This window comes from Rhagoletis pomonella, unplaced genomic scaffold, assembly GCF_013731165.1.
Source record: "Rhagoletis pomonella isolate Grant_MI unplaced genomic scaffold, Rhpom_1.0 Rhpom_scaffold_00009, whole genome shotgun sequence".
Classification (NCBI taxonomy): Eukaryota; Metazoa; Arthropoda; class Insecta; order Diptera; family Tephritidae; genus Rhagoletis; species Rhagoletis pomonella.
Genome location: NW_023458563.1, coordinates 28,777,412 through 28,797,887, shown reverse-complemented (window position 1 = coordinate 28,797,887; position 20,476 = coordinate 28,777,412). Strand labels below are relative to the sequence as shown.

Sequence of the window (20,476 nt, the reverse complement as noted above, 5' to 3'; positions counted from 1 at the left end):
GTAACAGCCAAAACGAATCGAGATAGATATAGACAAATGTATACATATATGATCAGGATGAAAAAAGAAATCGATTAAGCCATGTCTGTCTGTCCGTCCGTCTGTCCGCCTGTCCGTCCGTCCGTGTACACGATAACTCGAGCAAAAATTGAGATATCTCAACGAAATTTGGTATGTAGGTTTCCCTTAATCCAAGGTAGGTTGGTATTGAAAATGGGCTGTAACCACGCCCACTTCCCATATAAAGGTAATTTCCATAAATACGAAAACTGCGATATTTTAGTAACTAATGAAGATATTTCACCCAAAATTGATATTTATAATAAGTTTTAGATGAAAAATAAGAATATTATAAATTTTTGGAAAATGGGCGTAGCCACGCCCACTTATGGTTACATGTGTATATCTTGGTAACCGCTGCACCAATTTCTTCCAAATTTGGCACAATTGTTGGCCTTCATACAGCATACCAAATGGCCGAAAATTTTTAAAATCGCTCAATAACCACGCCTACTTCCCATATAACGGTAATTTTCAGAAATACGAAAACTGCGATATTTTAGTAACTACTGGAGATTATTCACTCAAAATTGATATTTATAATAATTTTTAGTCGAAAAATAAGAATATTATAAATTTTTGGAAAATGGGCGTAGCCACGCCCACTTATGGTTACATGTGTATATCTTGGTAACCGCTGCACCAATTTCTTCCAAACTTGGCACAGTTGTTGGCCTTGGTACAGCATAAAAAATCGCTGAAACTTTTTAAAATCGGACAATAACCACGCCCACATCCCATATAACGGTAATTTAGAGAAATACAAAATCTTCGATAAATCAGTAAATATTGAAGCTAATTTATTCAAAATTGATGCTTGCAACAATTCTTTACCAAGAAATACGTTTATGGTAAAATTTTGGAAAATGGGCGTGGCACCGCCCACTTATGATCACATATAAGTATATCGGTAACCGTTCTACCAATTTGTACCAAACTCGGTGTGGTTATTGTGCTTGCCACATATAAGCAAACCGTTGAAAATTATTGAAATCGGACTAAAATAACGGCCGCTTCTCATATAACGGTAAATTTCAGAAATGCTTGAAACTTCAATATTTCGAAATTGAAGGACGATAATTTACTCAAAATTGATACACCCCGGCTTACCATCTAGCGGAAGGTTTCGGAAAGGTGAAAAAACATATATTTAATACTTGCGCCGGGTATTTAATGTTCGGCTCCGCCCGAACTTAGACTTTCTTACTTGTTATTTTTGAATTAATAACACAATACTATTTTACCCTTCCGATTTATAATTTTTTATTTCAGAATGATGACAAATTATCTTTTAATGAATATATAAAATTATCGGTTTGTGGATTATGTATTTGAATATTTGCGAAATAATCTATACAAAAACTGTACTTTTCGACTGTAAATTGTATCGACTTTTTAATTTGCTAATATGCATGCATGCATACATAGATTCCCTTCAAGACCAATGCTTTGATGGTATTCACGGGAAAGTTTATGTAGGTACATTTACATATTTTACACTTTTAACATAAATGTCAAGGCAGATATTTTAAGATACACTTCTTAACACAAAAATTGTTTAAAGTTATTATGAATGGATAAAAGAGACATCTTCTTTGAATTCAGTACTAAAACTTGACATTTCAAGTGCTTATCAAAACTTTATACATGTTAACTAGATTGGCCATTTATCTTAAAAGTATATAATGTTAATTATTTGTTTATAAAAATGCAGTTTACACTTTAACAAAACCCGTATAAATTCAAGGTTTAATCTTTGCGCAACATTAACAAATTCAACAAACATTCGTAAAGCTTTTTAATTAGATTTCCTATAAATATATATTAAATACATATTTTGAGTATGCAGTTTTGTAGCCCGATCAATTCAAATAAAGCGCAAGTTTAAAATACATAGCTGCGACTTATCGTTGATTTTTATTATATATATATTTTTTTTTTTGATGAAGGTGTTGCTCATTTTCTTCATTAAAAAATCGTTGAACATACTTAGATAATATGGAAGAAAATTACCGACATCGTCAAAAATATGCCATACATCAACTATAAATCACAGCTACTTTAAATATTTGCACTTTATTAGACTAAAATTGAATGAGCTAAAAAACTGCAAAATATTAAGAGATAAAATTGAAATAGAAAGTTTGAAATTTTTACGAAAGTATGTCGATTTTTTTTAATGTTGTTCAAAGATTAAACTTATTTTCATTTAGTGTTTGTTAAGGAATAAACTATATTTTTATAAACAAATAATTCCAATTAAAATATAATAAAATAAATAGTCAAATCTAGTCAATATGTGAGTGTCGATGACATGGTTTCTATATGAAGCTGATTTCAACATTTTGTTTTAATAAAATTTAGTATCGAAAATATTCTTTCAAAACTTGCCTAGGAATGTGATATAATGGTTCGTTCAAAACCTTTTTTCAAAACTTATAAAGGCAAAAACGAGAAGGCGAAGACAAAAAGAGAATACAAAAATTTCCCGCAGTGAACTTTCAGATTTTTAAAACGGTATAGTAAATTAATTTTTTAAATTTAAATAAAGCATTAAGACCCCATGGAATAAACGAGTAGATAAAAAATATATAACGGTAAAACTGGCACATACATAAATATATGAAAGAATGCACTCAGGCGACGCCTCTAGCCATTGTGTGTCACAAATTTAAATTATCGATGGAAATTTTTTTCACGGCCCCCCCCAAAGCCAAATCCTGGCTACGCCATTGGCTACAGCCATACATGTAAATGTATTTTCAAATGTTGATCAATCAACATCACAGCGCGCGTTTATAGCATCCCTGTAGTCAAACGTACTAGTTGTAAACTACCTCACAACTAGTATGCACCGCATGCCCAACTAGTCAGCCAACTCTCTTTTTTCCATGCAATCAACTGGTATTTTTAACATGGGTATGTCCTACGAGATGGCAATTGTCAGATTTCGGTCAGAAATATACCAGTCTCATACTAGTTCAAAATAGACAGAAAAATACTAGTCCTATTAGGACCAAAACGACTACGTTGGGAGTAAAAAAAAATGAATTCATGAATATACAATAAAACACTTTTTATTAAGTACACTTTAATATATTACACATTTTTCATTAAGGGTTATTAAAAGTAAAAGGTTTCAGGTGCAATAAATAGTATATTTTTATCTTTTTTAATAATATTGAATATGCCAAAGGAAACATTTTCGTTAAAAATAAAATGAAGACTTTAGTTCATTTTTGAGTGAAGTAAAATAAAAATAAAAGTTTTTATTAAAATAAATTAAATTCATTAACTTTGCACATTCCAGTCTTTTCTTTTTAAAATTTTACAAAAGTAATAATTAATGTTTAAAATTTGAGATTTGGATAAGAATGATATAATAGTGTCAATAGTTTTTCTTGATGATTAATAATAGAAATTAATCAAATAATTATAATCGTGTAATTGAAACAAGTCAAAAATAATTGAAAATATTAATTATTACTCATTAAACGGTTATCCAAAGAAACATGCTTTAATTAATAATCATTATGAATATTAATCATTATTTAACAGGTCTTGTATAATTGAATACGTACTCCCTTTAATGGTTTACAATATACCCAAATAAAAGTTATAATATTTTGTTTACTTTATTGTATTAAACTGTCGAAGTCAAAACAGGGCATGAATAAATAGTTTGTACTTGGTATAAGTCTGGTAATTTTCGAACTAGTTCGGTTTCAGTCAGGAAATTCTAGTTGTAAACTAATATTTTTCCTGACTAGTTTGGGGTTTCCCTGCAGGGATTATGTCGTACCATGTATGTACGGTGTATGTGTTGTCACCGCTGTGAACGATTTGTATACCGTCGCCTCAGAAAACGGATGACGAATGTGCAAAATCACGATTTTGGGATTTTGATGCAGATTTACTAAGTTGGACATGCTCTTTTGATTTCCCCAATCCATTTTTTATATCTCCCTTAGTTTTTGAGATATTTCGAGCGCATTTTGTCGTATGTTACATAATATTAATGATTGGGTATGCCTTTTGTTTTATGTGCCGAAAATGCGTCACATACGACAAATTCCCATACGAACGTACTTTTTTTTAAATCATAAAACATTTGTCGCATGTGGCACATATGACAAATTCCCATACAAATGTAATCTTTTTTTAATCATAAAACATTTGTCGTATGTATCGCAAAACTTTGAACTTACAACAATTCGATGGTCCTCTACTATAACGACACAATTAAAATTGGAAATTAAACTAAGTAACTAATTTTAAATTTTTATATTTTAGCTTGCACTGAGTCCCCAATGAAATGAAAGATATAAAAATGTACAAAAGACTGAATTTAAGTATGAATATGTTTTTGTTATGTTTTTCTAATAAGTAAACATTATTTAATAAATATGTCTGTTTTTTTCATCAAACTATATCATCGTCGTTGAAATAGTTACTTTAGTATTGTCGTATGTTCTATGGACAAAATAAAGTGGTCAGTAAACGCTACTTACGACAAATGTGTAAGGAATGAAAATTTAATTCTCTCATTAACGTTAAGAGATATTAGATGTAAAAATATAGAAAATCAAAACTAATAACACCAACTACGTCTCCTTCAAAAATTACAAAAATTTGCCGTACAGTTCCGGATTAATTCGACCTTAAACTTCAAAGTCAATTTTCTCAAAACCGTGTTTTGTAACATTCGACATCCGTTTTCTGAGACGACGATACATACATATACTCCCTTAATTACATAAGAATAAAATTATAGTTTAAATAACTAAAACCTCGCTATTAAAATTCCCATTCGTACTGTCAACAGGTATGTAACTTGAGAATTTAAATCGCTTAGGCGCATCAATATTGCATAGTTACCTCCCGAGCTAATAAAAGGTAGAAAGCATCCGAGACGTTCAAAATGCCATCCGTGCAGTGAAAAATGGTTCATTTTAATACGGGCGTATTTGAATTGAATATTTCCATTTTTTTTATTACTTTTCACTTGATTTAAATACGAACATTTTCAAACGGTAATCAAACAAAAAAATTTCATTTTACAACCCGTTTTTTTCTCAGTGTAATGCAGTCGGCCGCTGTGGTGTAGTGGTAAGCAGTGCGCGCTTCCACTCCGCAGCACCAGGGTTCAAGCCCTGGTCAAAGCAACATCGCAAAAAAAAAATATAGAAAAAAAATGTTTTTTCTTAACAGCGGTCGTCCCTCGGCAGCCAATGGCAAACCTCCGAGTGTATTTCTGCCATGAAAAACAGCTTCTCATCATTATACAATCGCCGTTCGGAGTCGGTGTAAAACTGTAGGTCCCTCCGCTTTGTGTGACAATATCAAAGCGCACTCCACAAATCGGAGGAGAAGCTCGGCCAAACATTAACATATAGCACACCGTCTTCAAAAGAGTCAGAAAATGCGAAAAACTATTTCGTAGCACATGTTAATCATATGGGCAAGGACGACTTTACCTTAGGTTTTTTAACAAATTATAACAAAAATTTGCTCCAGCTTTTGCTGAAAGGTAAATAAAAGGTCTGTGTACATTTTTAGCGCATAATTTCAAAAATGACAAATTTTGAGTTGTGACTCTTTTGAAGACGGTGTGCGATATGTGTAAGCGCCAATCTATTATTATTAATGCAGTAGCCAGCACAAGTTCAAGCTGGGCTTAATTAAGCTGTAAGAAATAAATATATAAAATAAATTAACATTTGTATTACTATTTTACATTTCCGAACGACGTCAATACTTTGCTAGAAAAATATATACTTATGTACTTTGTCCCCTGTCGTCTATCTACTAGGTGCCAACCACACCGGCTTCTCGCTTGTTTTCCTTCATGAATCCACTGGCCTATGATGTGTGGCTCTACGTTTTAGCTGCTTATTTTTTGGTTTCATTCACCATCTACATCGTGGCAAAGTTTTCACCAATCGAGTGGCGAGACAAATATCCATGTGACATGAGAAATCCTGCCATAACTAACCAGTTTTCATTATCTAATAGCTTTTGGTTTACAATTGGCACGTTGATGCAGCAAGGATCTGACATAAACCCTAAGTCGATATCCACACGTATTGTTAGCGCTATATGGTGGTTCTTCACGCTTATTATCATTGCTTCGTACACAGCTAACTTAGCGGCATTTTTAACCGTCGAACGCATGATAACTCCTATTGAAAATGCTGAGGATTTGGCCAGCCAAACCGAGATCTTCTACGGCACACTGGAAAGTGGCTCCACTATGACGTTTTTTCGCGACTCAATCATTGAAACATATCGAAAAATGTGGCGCAACATGGAGAATAGGAAAGCTATCGCTTTCACTTCCACCTACGAAGAGGGTATAAGGCGCGTGAACAAAGGTAACTACGCCTTTCTCATGGAATCCACAATGCTTGACTACATAGTGCAGCGGGATTGTAATTTGACACAGATCGGAGGTCTACTTGATACTAAAGGTAAGCGTCTGAATTTTCCTGTGTATGTATAGTATGGGCATGGATATTAGAGTATTTAAAATTAGAGAAAGTAGCAGCTATCATTTGTTTAATAAAATGCATAACTTAATAGTCAAAGTGAAAATGGACTTCTTGGACTCTACCTCCAACTGTAACAACATATTTCATGTGTGTCAATTCCAATTAGATATTCTGGCGAAATCCACAATAAAGTCTAAATTTTTGAACTTTGGTTTTAATATAGCCACGCCCATTTCTAGAATATTCTTTCATTCAAAAAGTTGTGGAACAAATGTTGTTAACGAAGCGATATTCTGCCGAAATCCGCAATAAAATCTGCGTTTTGCAAACTTTAGTCCTACGATCACAGTATATACAGTAATAAACCTTTTTGAGTACTCCTCGGGGGTAAAATCTGATCAGGGTTGATAATGAGACGGAGCATGCATTTTGTTCATTCAGAGTTGTATACAAAATTACTGTGGTATGAAAGGGGGCAACAACCGTACTATGGCAGAGTGGCACAAGTCATGGCTGTGTAATAATGACCGAAATTAATTGCAAAAGTGTAAAAACATTGCAAATTATTGTCTATTATTATAGATACTAGTACAGATTATCATAGTTCAGTGTATAACTTGTTATATTACACCGTACTTGATAATGAACTGTTAAATTCTGAAAACGTTTATAACTTGTAGATCACTCAAACTTGGGTGTGCTTAATGAACTGTCTGGGCGGATGCGCTGGCAGGCATTGGGGTCTCTATAACTATACAAACCTTGTTTTTTTTTAAATAAAGACTGAGATATATTCGGAAATTTAGAATTTTGCTTGATAAATTCACAAAATTTACGTTTTTCATAAAAATATAATCTTATAATGGACTTTTTTTAATTTTAAACTTACATTTAAGAAAACTCCATTCAGTGCTTTAATTACGATTTGAGTTTTCCAGTTTATACAACACAAGCGTTAATTATGTACTTAACGATTGATATTATTCTTCATTAAGCATGAATATCAGTATACATTAAAGATGAATATTATACTTAACCTACATTTTGTTCATAAATAACACATAATTATGTATATTTTATCCTCGCAAGAACTTTTCTAATCATGAGGCGAAATTCCCCACAGTAAGTGTTGCCGTGCGCGCAAAACGAAAACGCTACACACAACCCAAAAGTACTCCTCGGGGACCAAATGGTAAAAAACTGCGAAAAGGTTTATTACTGTATATACTGTGCCTACGATTGTCACACCCATTTTTAGGGGTTTGTCGCCTTAGAGAAAAATCTTGCCATACAAATATTATACCTGGATAGGTGTTCTATCGGAATATGCAATAAAATTTAAATTCTTGCACAAACTCGAGGCTTAACACCTTACTAAATAATAAACATAAGTTTTGGAAAACAAATTACAAAAAAATGTTGATTCTCACAAAATAAACCATCTCTTGACCTTCTTATATATAGAAATATTAAGCTCGTTTCTTTAGCTTTAAAACGGCGTTAAGATGAAATCTCTACGATGGGCAGAACCCGAGATATATCAATTTGAGGGAGTACATGATTAGTTAGAATCAAGAAAAAATGCAAACTTTGGCAGATCATATCTCTAAAGAAAAAAGCAAAAAAAAATCCTCGAACACGTATTAGCTTATTTCGTGTATAGAACCCATACAAAAATTTTAAGCCAATCGAAACTGTGACACCAATTTTGGTGTCCGATAAGAAAAAGAATGTCTCATATATAAAAATGAAATGTCTTTCGTATGACCGCGATGCCTGACCAAACGGCTTAACCGATTTCAATTCTGTAATAAGTACTTTTTTGGATCTTCTATGTGGAAGCTTTGTCGATGAAAAAAATTCAAAACTTTTGGTTGTTGTTGCCAAAAAATTAAGAAAGCTGAAACGACACGATTACACAATTTCATAGAGTCCTACGTATACTCTATGTCACTAAACTACCAAATGGCTGGACCGATTTCGTTCATATTTAGAACATGTGTCAGCACCTTGAAGGGAAATATTCATACTATAAATTTAATCGCTAGGTGGCGCTGGGGTCGGGATATTCTTAAAAACTGCATTTAGTTGCAGATATGGCTCATATTTAGAACATTTGTTAGCCAGATGAAAAGAATATTTGGATTAAAAAATTACACACTAGGAGGCGCTGGGGTCGGGATATTCCTAACGTTGTTATTCAGTGGGAGGATGATGAACATCTACACATATACATACGTCACAATAAAATGTTGCAACCTTTTTTTTGAGCGCGCCAATATATCTCTTAAACCAACTACGCTGGGGAACTGAAACTTGGCTCGGATGCATAAATTATAAATACCCCACTTATGGCGAAAACTGGGAGCTATTGGGAAAGGGGCCGTGGCTCCAGCCATTTAGACTGAACATCTCCTATCACTTATCTCTGAAATCGCTTATGCTAACGTCGTGAAATTTGGCACAGCTATAATTGTTATCAATACCGAACTTATGGCGAAAAGTGGCAGGTATTTGAAAAGGGAGCGTGGCACCTCCCATGTAAACTGAACTTCTCATATTGCTTATCCCTGGAATCGCTCATGCTACCTGCTGAAATTTGACACAGTCGCATATGTTATCATGGAAAAAAATCAGGTATTGGAAAACGGGGCGTGTCATCTCCCATACAAACTGAAATTCTCATATCGCTTATCATTGGAACCGCTTAAGCCAACGTCCTGAAATTTAACACAGCTATATATATTATTAATACCGTACTCACAAAGGAAAGTGGCAAGTATTGGAAAAGGGGGCCTGGTACCTCCCATTACAAACTGAACTTTTAATATCGCTTATCGTTGAAACTGCTTAAGCCAACGTTCTGAAATTTGACACAGCTACATATGTTATCAATACCGTACTTATGACGGAAAATGGCGGGTATTGTAAGAGGGGCGTGGGGGTGCCACAAACTGAAGTTTTTATATCGCTTATCTCTGGAACCGCTTATGCTAACGTACTGAAATTTGATACAGCTTCATATGTACATATGTTGTCAGTAATGTACTTACTTACTTGCTCTCTACATTATCGTACAGAAATCGCAGGAGATCTGTCACTTTCATCGCAAGCGAAATGCTCATCACAGTGAAATTTTGGTACTTGGGCATATCATCGAAGAAGACTTCATTTCAAAGTGCTTACGAAACATGACGAAAATTACTGTATTAGCAAAAATGACTTACTCCACGTTGTTTTGAGCATATACATATATAATAGAAAAACACAACTTCATCAGAATTTACAGTTAAAAAAGCTCTGAACTAACTAACTATTTAACAGTTCATCCATGCGATGCATGTTTATTTTATACGAATTGACTTTTCAGATGGCTAAATGAAATTGTGTAAGCGCACCTTTGTCTGACGCCCTCATACACCCTTAATGCGATCTTGCATTTACCTCCGATTAACGAATTTGCTCGGGGCGACTGTTATTGCAGCAGTTATACTCAAAGAAACCAGTTCATAAATATTAAGACGAATTGTAAAAGTGGCGAGTTGAAAAGGAAAGATTCGACCACATCCGATCAAGAAGGAACACGATTGGTATATCAATGGCTTCATTTGAATGATATTCAATAGATCACACGGCGCATTTAGCCAATGTACGGGAAAACTTTTCATCCTGTGGGGCAGCGAGGACGCTTGGCCCTCCTATAACAGAAAACGCACATCTGTGCTCTTGAGCTTCCTTATAAGGACTTTTGTTGGCTTACACATCAGAGCAATGTTGTAGTTGCAAGATCAAAGAAGATTATGAACGCTTGGCAGAGATTTCACAAGTGGAAATAGGACCATCGGCAAAGCTCATGACAACGAAAGGGATTAGTATTCCATATGGTATTTTTAGCCTATGTATGAGGAGAATTCTGCTCTTTAGTGGTTTATTTTTTTTTTACTTTACATACCGTTTTTTCTTTTAAACGCTATTTTTGCAATGGCCCCCACAAAAGTGCTTATTAAGCGCCGCGACGCAAGCGCGCATTGGCTAGTTCTCTATAAAAATTTGTAGACAAGAGCATCCTGTGACCGGTCGAACAAACTTTTCACAAGCAACAGAGTGGCGTTGTTTGAAATTTTATTACTGATTTTTGATGATAATTTCAAGACACCACACTCTGTGATCGATCAAACAAACTTATGTTTAAGTTTGTTTAAAAAATACTTTTTCTCTTCAATTATATCGAATCGTTAACATTGAAAACCCAGAAGTGACGCTGTTTGAGAAAATCATGTTACTTTTTTCTTAGTGTATGTATGGCCAAAACGCATTGTAGCTTGCATTATTTCAATCACAACGTATTTTAAAACATACGTTCTACTAATAAACCACAGCTGACATATGTATAGTGCTTATCATAACTTTACGACCCCATATACTAAAAAGTTTTGACCAATTATTTTATTATTTAAATGTAATTGAAGGTCTCAAATGACCTCGAACCTGACGTGATGGAGGCTAACAGACCTCGGACTCGCATTTAGGGGTCGAATAACATATGGATGTAGAGGTCTGGTTCAATATACAGAAAATAGAAAAATAGAATTTTTTATAAATTTCGATCTTAAAATTAAATCTATAAGGCCCGTTATTATATATAAGGATGTGGAAATAAGTTTATCGAATTGTTTAATAATTTTAAATGACCAGAGAAGGTAATTTTTGATTGATAACTTAATGTACGTTGTAACTAGGTTCGATTACAACCTGAAACTAGGTTTCTTATAGTTCCTAAACCTATTAAAAACAAGTAAGTGCAGCGCTGTCTTCGGTTATGCCGAAGGTTTCATACCTTTCATGAACATATGAAAATTTTACTTTAACAGATTACTGCATTTGAAAAAATTTAAATGAATTTTTAACGCAAATAAAACATGTATTTTATGTAGAATATACTTTATATTTTGACTTCAGCGCCAATTCAGGGTGAATTTGTTGCAAATCTATGACTTATTATGTTTCAGCTACATACGCCAAATTCGAACCAAATCGGACCATAAATAGGGTTTTTCGAAATATCTCAACCTTGGCGCCACCTAGGAAGACCATTTTACGCAAACATGATTCTACTTACATAGCCAGTATATATTTTAAAAAGCAGACAAATCGGCCCGTAAATACGATAGATATAAGACTTTTATTTTTTTTGTCATATCTAAACAATCAGAGGTATGGAAGATATACCTTATATAGCACCAATCTAAGTGATTTGCACTGCTGTGTGATTGGTATGTAAACCGGTAACACAATTTAATGGGTTTAGCTTCCTACATAAGGGAGATATATCGCAAAAACTGGTATAGGAGATAAAGCTTATACACAATAGATTTTGACGATTTTCTCAGTAGACTTTGTATTGTAACTTTGAAATAGCGCCCACGAGAGCTGTTTCCTCTTTTAACGAAACAATGTCAGTGTCAAAAACGAAATAAAGTTTTTTAAGTCGAATTTCGCTTGTGAAGATGTTGATAGTTTATTCCCTTCTAGTTATCTCAACAATAAAACAGTTTTAAGTTTTGGTCACCTACGTCTTACCTTGGACGACATTACAAAGGGCATAAACACCATGAAAAACTCAACGCAGACTGATGTCGATGGATTTAGTACCATTTTCCTGAAAGAGTGTCCAGCTTTAACTACACCTCTTAAGTTTATTATCGATTTTTAAAAGTTGCAAAAACCATGATGTAACTAATTACAAGCCAATTTCCAAGCTCTCGACCATCTCTAAACTGTTTGAGGAGATTGTTAAAGATAAAATGTATTTTGCCGTTAAAAGTTTGATCCTACCGAACCAGCATGGCTTTGTTTCTGGACAGTCTACAATCACTAACTTAGCCATATTTAGTGAATACTGCATTGGAGCGTTTTCAGCTTGCCGTCAAGTTGATTGCGTATACACGGATTTTTCTAAAGCCTTCGACAAGGTTTCACACACTATGTTGTCACATAAATTAGCTTCGCTCGGATTTCACTCCATATTCCTTAAATGGTTATCCTCATATTTAAGTAATAGGTGTTGTATGGTCTCGATTGAGGGCGTGTCCTCTGACCTGTTCATAGCATCCTCAGGCGTGCCCCAAGGTAGTATCTTGGGACCACCGCTTTTCGTGCTATTTGTAAATGACATTGGCAGTTGCCTCTCTTCTTCAGAGTTCATGCTTTATGCAGACGACCTGAAAGTTTTTTCTATTATAAAAAATTCTGAAGATGCAAAGCGCCTCCAAAAAGAGATCAATAATTTATATCATTGGTGCCTTAGATCGCACCTGTCTTCTTCTTCTTCTTAATTGGCGCTGTAACCGGCTAAGCGATTTTGGCCGAGTCCAAAACAGCACGCCAGTCATTTCTCTTCTGTGCTAACTGACGCCAATTGTAAATGCCAAGTGAAGCCAAGTCCTTCTCCACCTGGTCTTTCCAACGCAGAGGAGGCCTTCCTCTTCCTCTGTTACCAGCATCGCGGCCCGCGTTGAATATTTTCTGAGCAGGATCGTTTCTGTCCATCCGAACGACATGGCCAAGCCAGCGGAGCCGCTGAATTTTAATTCGCTGCACTATGTCTATATAGTTGTAAAGCTCATACAGCTCATCGTTAAATCGTCTGCGATATTCGCCATCACCAACGCGTAAAGGTCCGTAAATCTTTCGCAGAATCTTTCTCTCGAAAACTCTAAGGGCCGTCTCATCAGATGCTTTCATTGTCCATGCCTCCGCGCCATACACCAGCACAGGCATGATGAGTGACTTATAGAGTGTGATCTTTGTACGACGAGATAGGGCTTTACTTCTCAATTGCCTACTCAGCCCAAAGTAGCACTTGTTGGCAAGAGTGATTCTCCGTTGGATTTCAAGGCTGACATTATTATTGGTGTTAACGCTGTTTCCCAAATAAACGAAGTCGTCTACTTTTTCAAACTTGTAACTGTCAACAGTGACGTGGGTGCCAAGACGCGTATGCTCTGACTGTTTGTGTGATGACAGGAGATACTTCGTTTTGTCCTCGTTCACCACCAGACCCATTCGCTTTGCTTCTCTATCCAATCCCGAGAAGGCAGAACAGACGTAGCCCTTGTTTTTACCGATAATATCGATGTCGTTGGCATACACCAGCAATTGTACGCTCTTATAAAGTATTGTGCCTGAGCGGTTCAGTTCTGCGGCTCTTATTATCTTCTCCAACATAAGATTAAAGAAATCACACGAAAGGGAGTCCCCTTGTCTGAAACCTCGTTTGGTATCAAACGGCTCGGAGAGATCCTTCCCTATTCTGACGGAGATGGTGGTATTGCTCAACGTCATTTTACACAGCCGTATTAGTTTCGCGGGGATACCAAATTCAGACATCGCGGCATAAAGGCAACTTCTCTTCGTGCTGTCGAAAGCGGCTTTGAAATCGACAAATAGATGGTGTGTATCGATCCTATTCTCGCGGGTCTTTTCCAAGATTTGGCTCATTGTGAATACCTGATCTATGGTGGATTTTCCAGGCCTAAAGCCACACTGATAAGGTCCAATCAGCTCGTTGACGGTGGGCTTCAGTCTTTCGCACAATACGCTCGATAAGACCTTGTAACTTATGCTTAGAAGGCTAATTCCGCGGTAGTTGGCGCGTATGGCGGGGTCGCCTTTCTTGTGGATTGGGCAGAGCACACTTAAATTCCAGTCGTCGGGCTTTCGTTCATCTGACCATATTCTGCATACGAGCTGATGCATGCACCTAATCAGCTCCTCGCCGCCGTACTTGAATAGCTCGGCTGGCAGGCCGTCAGCTCCAGCAGCTTTGTTGTTTTTCAGCCGCGTAATCGCTATACGTACTCTACTACTCGCTACTCCATCATCATCGACTGGGGAATCGGGTTCGTCTTCCTCACGTCTTTCAGCGCTGCTACCATTCAGTAGGTTATAAAAGTGTTCCCTCCACAATTTAAGTATATTCTGGACATCGGTCACTAGGTCGCCATTGTTGTTCTTACAGGAGTTAGCCCCGGTCTTGAAACCTTCCGTAAGTCGCCTAACCCTCTGGTAGAATTTTCGGGCGTTCTTCCTGCCGGCCAGCATCTCAAGCTCTTCGCACTCACGTATTTCGGCCTCTCTCTTCTTATTGCGGCAAATACGTCTCGCTTCCTTCTTCAGTTCCCTATAACGGTCCCACATGGCTCGCTTTGCTCCCGATCGCAGCGTGGCCCTGTAGGCGGCATCTTTTTTCTCTGCGGCTGCTTGACATTCCTCATCGTACCAGTTGTTCTTTCGGGCTCGCTGAAATCCAACTACTTCTTCGGCGGCGGTACTTAATGATCGGGAAATGTGGTCCCACTGCTCGCGTACGTCGGATTGTTGAAGAGTGCTCTCATAGAGCAGGTGTGTGAGTCGAGTGGCGAATAAATTGGCCGTCTGTTGTGATTGCAGCTTTTCGACGTTAAGCTTTCCTTGCATTGTTGGGCGCACATTTTTTGCTGCACAGAGGCGGGTGCGTATCTTGTCTACAACAAGATAGTGGTCCGAGTCGATGTTTGGTCCTCGGAGTGTACGTACGTCCAAAACGCTTGAAGCATGCCTTCCGTCTATCACAACATGATCGATTTGGTTTCTCGTTTTTCGATCTGGAGACAGCCATGTAGCTTGGTGGATGTTCTTATGCTGGAACCTAGTACTACATATTACCATATTTCGGGCCCCGGCGAAGTCGATCAGCCTCAGTCCGTTATCGGACGTTTCGTGGTGGAGGCTGAATTTTCCGACAGTGGCGCCAAAGATCCCTTCCTTGCCCACCTTGGCATTAAAATCGCCAAGCACGATTTTGACATCGTGTCGGGGGGCAGCGCTCATATGTAAGTTCCAAGCGCTCATAGAAGAGGTCCTTGGACGCCTCATCCTTCTCTTCCGTCGGGGCATGGGCGCAGATGAGCGAGATGTTGAAGAATCTAGCTTTGATGCGGATTGTGGCTAGACGTTCGTCCACCGGGGTGAACGCCAGTACTCGGCGACGGAGTCTCTCTCCTACCACGAATCCAACACCGAATTTGCGCTCCTTTACGTGGCAACTGTAGTAGACGTCGCAAGGCTTCACGCTTACTTTACCTTGCCCCGTCCCTCGCATTTCTTGGATGGCGGTGATGTCAGCCTTTTTCTTCCCGAGGACATCAACCAGCCGGGCAGAGGCACCTTCCCCATTAAGGGTCCGGATATTCCAGGTGCATACCCTTAAATCATAGTCCTTTATACGTTTGCCGTGGTCGTCATCAGAAAAAGGGGGCCTCATCCGAGGCTGTTTGTTTCTTTTCATTGGGCGGGGTTTTAACGTGGCGGAACCCAAACCCAGCGCACGCGAAGTTGTACGCCTTCTCACTTTAGCTCGCTCCCAAACGGGTGTTTGGTTGCTACCCAGAGGATACGTGTTTATAAATATCCGGACGTTGTGAGCTGCGATTTGAACCGTACGCACAAGAATCGCTTCTGGCCACTCCCAGGTGAATGGCAGTCAAAAGTTTTCCACTTCTGCGAACGGAACCATCCTCCGCACCTGTACCTCAATATTAATAAATGCTTTCAGGTAACATTTTCAAAAATTCGCGACGTTTTACATACGAACTATAATATCTCCGGTACACTTCTTCATTCTTTAGATGAGGTTAAAGACCTCGGGGTTATCTTTGATTCTCCTTTTTCATTTAACAACCATATTAGTTACATAATTTCAAAATCGTATGCTACCTTAGGTTTCATTCGGCGTAATAGCTCTAATTTTTCTGATCATTATACCCTAAAACTGCTATACTCAACCTACGTTCGTGCCAAGCTGGAATACGCTGCATTTATCTGGCGACCCTATCACAAGTTCTAAATTGACAGAATTGAGCGTATTCAAAAAGATTTCCTAAAGTTTGCCCTTCGATCTCTAAATTTTTGCGATCTGATCCCTTTCTATCATTCCCGTCTCCTCCTTATAAATCTGAAGTCTTTAGAAATCAGCAGGACTACCCTCTCTTTGTGCTTTATATTTGGTGTTATAAATGGTGAAATTGATTGCCCCTCCTTGCTTCAAGCTATTCACTTTCTTACTCCAACGAGGACGCTACGTTCTTATCATCCCTTTTATTTAAAGAAACTCGCTACTAATTATGCGAGGAACGCTCCTTTGGCGCGATCACTTCGTGAACTCAACGAGATCTCGAATACCATTAGGCTTGATTTTTCTTTGTCGAAAACAGCGTTTAATAATTCACTTAGCTCTATTTCGTAATTTAAATCTAATCTATCGTTTTGGTCAATAAGAACCTTTGTAGTTTATTGACTTTTGAAATAAATAAATAAATAAATAAGTTAATTAAATAAATATATATGTATGTTGTGAACTCCTATGTTTGTAAACATGTTCCTCATGGTTTTTGCTATAAAATGTGTTATTGAAATACATACACGATCTTATGTTGTTTTACACAAGTTATTTTTGTGTAAACAAATAATCTTTATGGCTTTTGTAGTTACGAAATGGGTTATTTTAGAATAAGATTTCTTCCTGGCTGTTGTTGTCTTATATAGTAAAAGAAGAAACAAAGAAATTTACAGGCGATGGAATCTGTCATATCACTTGCCAAATTTTTTTAGGACCATACAAAATGGATTAAAATTTGCATATATACACAATGTTGTGCCCAGTTTTACCAATCAATTTTAAATTTGTCAGGCCGTTAAAGTTTAAAATTACACAATTTTTAGGAGATTGCGCTATTGTAAATTTTAAGTTTGATACATTTTGATATTGGTAGGTAAAACCGGGCATTAGTGTTGTATCTCAACATATGTAAGAAAGCTTTCGATAGTATCGAATATTTTGCACTATCACTATCGAAACAATCGAATATATACACTATCGATAGTTTTCCAACACTAGTAGACATGAGTGCAAGGAAATCTTAAAAGGCAAAAGCTACTTATCTATGTGGGGGACTGCAATGAAGCTGTCTTCTTTGCCTCTAGATTTCCGTAAAACTGACTCAGACCCGGTGCTCTGAAAACGGTTTATTAATAAACCCACCATTATCCCTTTCAACAAAATAAGGCTTAACCTCCCCGGGATTTCCGGAGATTGAGTTATCGCAAGAGGCGAAGTGTCCAGGGATAATCCTGAAAAAAGCCTCAACTGGAAGTTACATCCCTTAGCTGTAAAACATTGAGGATATCCCGCAAACTGACGTTTTGGTAATTAAGTACTTTTCTGAAAGTCAAAAGCAAGCACTGAGTAGTCTGTGTAGCCATTGCAGGCGCTATGTGCACCTGCCCAACTAAACCATTGGGAATCATCACAGGTACCACCTCTAGCTCTACTGATTGACAATGAGGCTTGCTGAAGTAATTTGCAACTCAGCAACTTCGTTAGCGTAAGGAATCGAGACCTTTAAGGGCGCTTGATGTTTTAAAATCATTCTTTGAGGATGCCGTCTAACTCACGGACAGAATGGTATAGAATTATCCTTAAACGAGCCCCAAAGGTAATAATTCCTGAGAGGAATACTTGCAGAGTAGAGTATATGATGTATTCAAGCTCGAGGCTGGCAATACTGAGTCCGGTTTCAGACTGCATTAAAAGCGCCGGGATCTTTCAAAACTACATCTAGGCTAATGGGCAACTGCATAACGTTACTGAACCACCCTTTGGAATGACTTATGAATTTTAGTCGAGAGCATCTGAGGGCTTTCACAGGCTACCTCACAGAACTAGAAATGCATTGTACTATTGTCCATGTATCATAGGTCAAACACTCTTACCCTTCTGGGAGCCGATATCGTCTTTATCCAGGATCTGGAACATGACACCGTCTAAAATGCTTAATTTCATAAATGACCTATGGTTGGAGTGAACTTCTATGGGGCCAGCACATAGATCTAACTATGAAGGTCGATTTTATTCTCACAAATAATAATAATAAGGGTATATTTTACCCTAATATTAAATATTTATACAAAATAATATAGTAGCTTTATAGGTTTGGAATAGTTTTGTATATGTATGTATACCTTGGGTAAGATATAATTAACATGCCGGTTATTATAACGATATTACAATACAAATAAGTGAATATTTCCTTGAATCACTAGCGCACACAAGGGCCCACCCCTTGTTCAGGGTTCAACCCACCTAAAATAATAACCTCAAATACAAACTGTATCTTAAAGCATAAGAGTCCAGCTCTCAGGAAAAATTACAAGAAATATTTTGTATTATATAGTCAAGTTTTCTCAAGTTGGGCACCCAAAATTGACTTTTCGATTTTTTATATTTTATTGACCGATTTTGAAAGTTAGCATGTTGTGCAATATTGACACCAAATATTTTGCGCTAATTTTATTTTTTTTACGAGTTATTTGTAAACAAATTTTTATGCAGGCTTTTACACCATCTATTCGAATCTTATGATTTTTTGACAGCAATTAGAGAACTTATTGGGCAACAAAATAAATTGGCAAGTTTGTAAAATTACGATTCTTGTTTTATGTATAAAAATTTTTATTTTTTAATCAATTGAATTTTTTTACCAACTTCTCATATACCTAGGAAAAAAATTAAAGAAGCATTATTTGCGCTAAACATTCAATTTTACTTTCATAAAAAAAATTACTGTACCTTTGATGGACTTAAAGCTTTTTGTACTACTATTTATACACTTGTACTACTGCTGTATGCATATGGCTGTATTAATGTTTCAAACATACAAAAATGCATTAATGGAACAGTATTAAAGCATTCTTACAAGATATGTATCCCCATATGTAAATGCTACTTTCCTGATACATTTAAATATACGCGGACATACAAACAAGTGGCATTTACATATGCAAATGCAAATCTTGTAAAAGCCCGTTTATGCTGAAAATAGTATCGCACAACATGTCCGTTCACTAAAATTTTTGTACAAGACTGAAAATATTACAAAAATTCCACTTCAAATTTATCAATAAATGTACTTAAAACAACGACAACGTCCATTCGCTTGCAATTCGCTAGAATTTGAATTTATTCGGGGAAATTCATGACTACGCATGAATAGCTCACACTATTTCTCTCATATAGCAAGCATTCTTCATGAATGCATACACCCGATTTCTACTGGGTAGTATTCACCAGAAGTGTGGGCACAAAGGATTTGTGCATGGACGCTAAGGCAGGTTCTTAACCTTGCCCCCTCCCCCCATTACCGCCCGACTGACTTAAATACAGTTGTATATAAGCGGTTAATTACATAATTTGATAATTATATTCAATTGCTGCTTTTCAGTTCATTTGTAAAATTTTTTTTTTTATGATCAATTTTTTTTGGCAAAAAACTTTAAGTCAATCAAAGGTACGCAAATTTTCTTTTATGAAAGTAAAATTGAATGTTTAGCGCGAATAATGCTTTTTGATTTTTTTCCTAGGTATATGAGAAGTTGGTAAAAAATTCAATTGATTACAAAAATAAAAATTTTTATAAAACAGGAATCGAAATTTTACAAACTGACCTCTTTTTTTATTGCCCAATAAGTTCTCGAATTGCTGTAAAAAAATCATAAGATTCTAATGAATGGTTGCTGAAATATTGCAAAAAGTGTAAAAGCCTGCATAAAGATTTGTTTGCAAATAACTGGTAAATATAATATATATATATATAAATATAAATAAAATTAGCGCAAAAGCTTTGGTGTCAATATTGCACACCATGTTAACTTTCAAAATCGGTCAGTGAAATATAAAAAATCGAAAAGTCACCTTTGGGTGGCCCACCTGAGAAAATTTGACTCATATCTGTTGCTTGAAAAAGCACTTTGCTTTTGCTGTAAATTTTCTTGAAGAAATAAATATAAGATCTATTTGTCAATTTTATTGTGGCTTATTATCATTTTTA

General features: G+C 36.4%; 1 protein-coding gene across 1 annotated transcript in view; it reads left to right on the top strand.

The window, feature by feature from the left end:
- Positions 1 to 5,872: 5,872 nt before the first annotated feature.
- LOC118745694 (glutamate receptor ionotropic, kainate 2-like) overlaps positions 5,873 to 20,476 on the top strand; it is a gene marked incomplete at its 5' end in the record, with an annotated part of 79,221 nt that continues 64,617 nt past the window's right edge. Inside the window, 1 exon segment of the mRNA XM_036479287.1 lies at positions 5,873 to 6,530. Coding sequence (XP_036335180.1) covers positions 5,873 to 6,530 — 658 coding nt within the window.